This window comes from Rhinoderma darwinii, chromosome 5, assembly GCF_050947455.1.
Source record: "Rhinoderma darwinii isolate aRhiDar2 chromosome 5, aRhiDar2.hap1, whole genome shotgun sequence".
Lineage (NCBI taxonomy): Eukaryota > Metazoa > Chordata > Amphibia > Anura > Rhinodermatidae > Rhinoderma > Rhinoderma darwinii.
Genome location: NC_134691.1, coordinates 340,604,831 through 340,610,954, shown reverse-complemented (window position 1 = coordinate 340,610,954; position 6,124 = coordinate 340,604,831). Strand labels below are relative to the sequence as shown.

Here is a 6,124-nt window from a genome sequence, read left to right as displayed (position 1 = left end):
ATGCTGCAAGTGAACAGTTGGAAGCAGGAAAAATGGGGAAGTTAAAAGGCGTCATGCACACGGCCATTTCTGTTTTGCGTATCGCAAAACATGGATCCTTGTGTGTTTCATGTGCTGTCCGTTTTTTCTATGGACCCATACTCTAGAATGGATGAGACGGACCCAAAACACGGTCAGGAAGAGAACCAGTTCTATAATTTGAAGAATGGACATAGGGATACACAAAAAAAACAAAAAACGGATGTGTGCATGGCGCCATAGAAACAAAGGGGTTTGTTTTTTTTATCCACAAAGGGGAAGAAAATTGTAAAAAATAAAATAAAAGGATAGGACGCTGAAGAAAACAACGGTCGTGTGCATGAGCCTTTAGGATCTGAGTGACTCTGGCAAGGATTAGACGACTGGGTCAGACAACTCCAGAGCAGCCGGTCTTCTGGGGCGTTCCCGGTATTTAGTGGTCAGTACCTACCCAAAGTGCTGCAAGGAACGACAAGCGGTGACCGGCGACAGGGTCATAGGCGCACAAGGCTCATCGATGTGCGGGGGAGGGGAGGTTAGCCCGTCTGGTCCGATCCCACGGAAGATCTACTGTACCACAAATTACTGATAAAGTTACTGCTGTTTGTGATAGAAAAATGTCAGAACACGCAGAACATCGCAGCTCGCTGTATATGGAGCCGTGAAGCTGCAGACCGGTCAGAGCGCCCCCTGCTGACCCCTGTCCACTGCCGAAAGTACAAACAATGGTCACGTGATCATCAGAACTGGCGCAATGGAAGAAGGCGCCTGGTCCGATGAATCATGTGGACGGCCGGGTGCGTGCGAGTCACTTACCTGGGGGAGAGATGGCAGCAGGATGCATTATGGGAAGACAAGCCGGCGGGGGCAGGGTGAAGATCTGGACAATATTCTGCTGGGAAACCTTGTGTCCTGACATTCATGTGGATGTGACACGTATCACCGACCTAGACATTGCTGCAGACCCCCCCCCCCATTACAGGGCATCGGTATCACCTAATGGCAGTGCCCCCGCCACATTGTTCAGGAATGATGAGGAACATGAGAAAGAGTTCAAGATGTCGTCCATCAGTGATGCACTGGAGAACCGTCCGATCCACGGAGGCCGCACCTCACAACTGACAGGATCAGCGCTGACGTCTCGTGCCGGAGACCACGGGAACCTCCAGACGTCTTGTGGAGTCCATGACGAGGGGTCAGAGCTGTACGGGGGGCACGAGGGCGACTACACAACATGAAGGGGGTGGTTATAATGTTATGGCCGATCGCTGTGTATATATATTTATTTATTTCTATTACCATCTGATAATCCAGAATAGTTAATTATTTTAATGTACATCGATATCACAGACAACCCCAGCATTCTTGGCCCCCTTCATGGAAACGAGATACAACTCCTATTTCCATGAAGATTCCTCGGATCGGGGGATGTTACGACCTTTCGGATTTACCGAATTCCACATACGATCCCGGCGACGTTCACATAACAGTCATTTATCAACGAAACACAAAACGTGTTAAAAAAAAAAAAAAAAAAACAAGAATAAACCAACAATGTTTGTAAAATAAAACTGCATTTCTCCAGACGTGGGACGTTTACAGGCAAAAGAAACAAATGAATACAAACCATCCAAAAATGTACATTAAATTATACAAGTGTATCGGGTGAAGGTACGGTGTGGACTCCGCCTACAATGGGGGGGGGGGAAAGGAATTAAAAAATAAATTAGGGGGAGAGGATATGAAGCATTGGGGGAGGGGGATCGTTGGGGAGGAGTCATGAGGCTCGATGATTTCTCTTCCCTGCCCCCTGCTGGACTTCTATCAAATATACACCAATTATCAGTCATAAATAAGCCCCACCCATGAACAAGAAGCCCCACCCACCAATGCATGCAATTAGGGTGTACAGCTAGAGACAGGCTCCACCCAGCCATAGTGGAGGAAGTCCCTAACATAGTAAAGGGCATGTCCACTCCACCCACAGGCTCCGCCCACACAGGTATGGCAGTACTTATGGATATCCATCGTGCACTGGTGCCGGGTGCTACTGCGGCTCCAGGCAAAGAACATCGGTCTCCATCGCAGTGGCCTACAGGGGTGAAGCGGGAGTCTAGGAGTGGGCTTGGGTTACCATGAAGGGCGGGCAAGTAATGGACAATGTATGATCAGGAATAAAGATGGGAGTGGGGAACGCGCCATTTGGGGTGAATTATGGGGGACAGTAATCCGCAAAGTATGGATGCTGAAGAGCCTCATCTGCCGAAATTCTCTGAACCGGGTTACACTTCAGCAAGTTCTGGAAACAGAGAAGAGAATCTGTATGAAGAAAGAGTCTGAGAAAAGAGATGATCACGTGGGGCTCAAGCGGGAAGGAAATAAGAGACCCCTCCCCCAATCGTTAAAGTACACGCCCCCCCCCCCCCCATATATGCAATCACAAGTCTGGCTTAAAATGGTATTCTGACTTTTCTTTGGTTCCATAGTCATTAAATCTAATTATTCTGCATCTTTGTAATAAACTGCCGCAACCTGGAAACAATCAACAAGTAGGGCAGCCACTGCGCTATATAGCTATATATATAAAAAAAAAAACCTATATACTCCGAAAGTGGATTCTGCCCTACTGGTCAACGTAAAAAGCCACATCCGCTATACACATATGTATTCAAAAGACTAAGGCCTCGTGCACACTTCCAACACCGTTTACACTGCCGTTTTTGACGGATCCGTGTGCCCGGTTTAGCGGCCGTGTGCACTCTGTGTTTCCGAGCGCCGAGCATGGCACTGTCCAGGGTGCTGAAAGTTAATGGGCTACACTGATCGGCGGTAACTCTTTCAGCCCCCTGGACAGTACCATGCTCGGCGCTCGGAAAATACAATTTTAATGAAATAAAAAAATAAGTTCATACTTACATTCCTCCTGTCCGGCCTCCAGCGATGACGTTTCATCCATGTCACCGCTGCAGCCAATCACAGGCTGTAGTGGCGGTCAGTATGATGTCAGAAGGCCGGCCTCCAGGTATGACACTTCATCCCACGTGACCGCATCTGCAGCCAATCACAGGCTGCCGCGTCATACAGGAAGAAGAGGGACTCGTCACCAAGACAACGACCGGGTAAGTATGAACTGATTTTTCTTTTATTTTTATCAGCAGCCGCTTCTCTCTATCAGTGCTGGATAGAGAGAAGGGGCTGCCGATTAGTGTAATATTTCTGTAATGTACTTCTGCCCGCCCGTTGCTAGGCAACGGCTCCGTCACACACGGACGCCTTCCGTGTGCCTTCAGTTTTTTTGACGGCCCCATTGACTTGCATGGGCCTCACGGTCACGGAATCTCGGACCACAGTAGGACATGCTCTACTGTGGATCGGAACGGAGCAACGGGACCGTCAAAAAAAACTGAAGTGTGCATGGGGCCATTGAAATGAACGGGTCAGGGTGCGAGCCGTCAGAAAAACAGATAGCACCCTGAAGAAAAACACTGAAGTGGACATGAGGCCTAAAGAGAGATATCAAAAAAACTAAATATCAGATTTTTCAACAGCAGCTTGTTGATGGTTTCCAGGCAGCAAGAATTTGTTTGGTTTTCTACACAAAACAGACTAAAAAAAAAAAGTCAAGAGACAAGTATTACAAAGAGGCTGGACTGAGTCAATGGCCAGTCAATAAAACGTTCATTTACAGGTGTAGTAGTCTATGAATACTGGGAGTTGTAGTTCTACAACAGCCGGAGACCACGGATATACACAGACGGACTTGTGGCTGAGATACCTGTAATAAGTCTCTTCCAGTCGCATTCAGCTTAGGGACAACATTCACTAGAGACGTCGTAGCCGGATACATGGGGTAGGGCTGGAAAACAAAACGCAAACGATGCCATAACTAAATACACGATGGAAGATGAAGTCGCCGTGGAGATCCACAGGTCTGCACAGTATGACGAGGCGCCGCACTTTAAAGAGGTCTAAATAAAGTTTGTTGAAAACATCTCATGTACACGCCCCCTTTTCAAATAAAACATCCCCCAATAGAAACTCAGGGACTGAAAGGCCATAAATGGTATGTGGGCGTGTCCTTCATTCTTTTCAATAAGCTTTATTGATACAGTTTCAGAAAACACTTTTAATCCAGCATTTCACAGCCTGGCTCGACCTAATGGTCCAGAAGCAGCAAGATGTGGTAAACCGACTGTATCAACACCACATAGCTGCAGCATCAAGCTGTTGCTGCCATCTAGTGGTAAAGTATCAAACTACAGGTCATCACGGTTACACAACCACAAGCAACATACCCAAGGGAATACATAAGAACTTTATTTTTTTTATTAGAAAGTGAAAGGCGGAGTTCACACAGGGCAGATATACTACATAATAGTACACAGCGTATCCGCCCTGTGCGCCGCAGGGAACTCCGGGAGGAAAAGCGCAACAAACTGTGGTGCAGTTTTTCGCCCGGAACGTTCGCTGTGGAAAACTGCAGCCGCGGTCACACGGGATGAGACTGAAACGTCACAGCCGAGGTCACACGGGATGAAACGTCATCCCAGCAGACCGTGCTGGATGGAGGAACACAGACTTCTGGGTAAGGCCCCATGAACGCGACCGTAAATTTTTGGATCAAAATTACGATCCGTAATTACGGGCCCATACATTTCTATGGTCGACGGACACCTTCCCGGATGTCTACGAGAGTGTCCGTGCCGTAGAAACCTGACGGAAAAAATAGGACATGTCCTATTTTTTCATTTTACAGACCGTGCTCCTATACCTTATAATGGGAGCACGGCTCGAAAAAAACGGACGTCTGTCCGTAATTACAGGCACCGTCGTGTGCATGAGGCCTAAGTATGAGATTTGTATAAATTTTTTCTTCGTTGCGGTTTTTGCGTTGGAATCGCTGCGAACCCGCCACAAGAAAACGCAACAACTGCTATTTGTTGCAGGATTTACTTTCCCATTGAATTCACTGTGGAAAACCCGCAACAAATAAGCAGCGATTATGTGAATACAATTGTCGCGCTGCATGTCAACGTGAACGTTTTATCCGCTCAGTATTTACGCAGCGTGAGGACGGGATTTGTTTAATCTCATCCAATTTGCTGCTACTGTATTTTCTGCAGATTTTCCGCAACTAATTCGGTTGCGGGAAAACCCGCAGTATTTACGCAACGTGTGATCTGACCCTTAAAGGAAAACCGTATTGCGAAAAAAAAAAAAGATTGCAAATCTAATTTGTAGTTTTTCAGGGGTTTTCTGGATTTACTTAAAAGTTTAATAATTTTATCATGAAAAGTTCAGCAACTTTCTAATACTTTCAGGGAGATTTATCAAAACTGGCGCAGCATGGTCACGTTTTACCTACGTTAAACGTGTGCGTCCAGACAAAGCTCCCGACCTATACCTTACACGTAGACTGTGATGGCGGCCGGGTCCTTCAGGCGCTGGGCAGCAGGTAAGAGGACTACATTTCCAATATATAGTCACATGTTTTATTGGCAAAAAATTACCTGTGTGCAAAAATGTTATTTGGGCTGGGGGGATGGGTAATTATTTGCGTGGATTTGGGGTACCATTTATACATGGGTGCCTGCAACGTGCGTCCATGCCACAGAGGGTGCTGTTCATTATGGGAAAGGAATGTGTGTGTGTAAATGTGTGTATGTGTGTGTGTGTCCTCAATTAATTGATCATCAGAAAGTTCATTTATTTCAGTAATTCTATTCAGAAAGTGTCTCTCATATTCTATAGATTCATCACACGCAGAGGGATCTCGTATATTCTATAGATTCATCACACGCAGAGGGATCTCCTATATTCTATAGATTCATCACACACAGAGGGATCTCGTATATTCTATAGATTCATCACACACAGAGGGATCTCCTATATTCTATAGATTCATCACACACAGAGGGATCTCGTATATTCTATAGATTCATCACACACAGAGGGATCTCGTATATTCTATAGATTCATCACACGCAGAGGGATCTCCTATATTCTATAGATTCATCACACACAGAGGGATCTCGTATATTCTATAGATTCATCACACACAGAGGGATCTCCTATATTCTATAGATTCATCACACACAGAGGGATC

At 46.2% G+C, this 6,124-nt stretch overlaps 1 protein-coding gene across 1 annotated transcript in view; it reads right to left on the bottom strand.

The window, feature by feature from the left end:
- Window positions 1-1,573: 1,573 nt before the first annotated feature.
- Window positions 1,574-6,124, bottom strand: part of CDK5 (cyclin dependent kinase 5) — a 28,228-nt gene continuing 23,677 nt past the window's right edge. The window contains exons 11-12 of the mRNA XM_075827829.1: window positions 3,794-3,874; window positions 1,574-2,317 (exon numbers count right to left, since the gene is read on the bottom strand). Coding sequence (XP_075683944.1) covers window positions 2,231-2,317; window positions 3,794-3,874 — 168 coding nt within the window. The 3' untranslated portion in view covers window positions 1,574-2,230. The remainder of the gene's footprint in view (window positions 2,318-3,793; window positions 3,875-6,124) is intronic.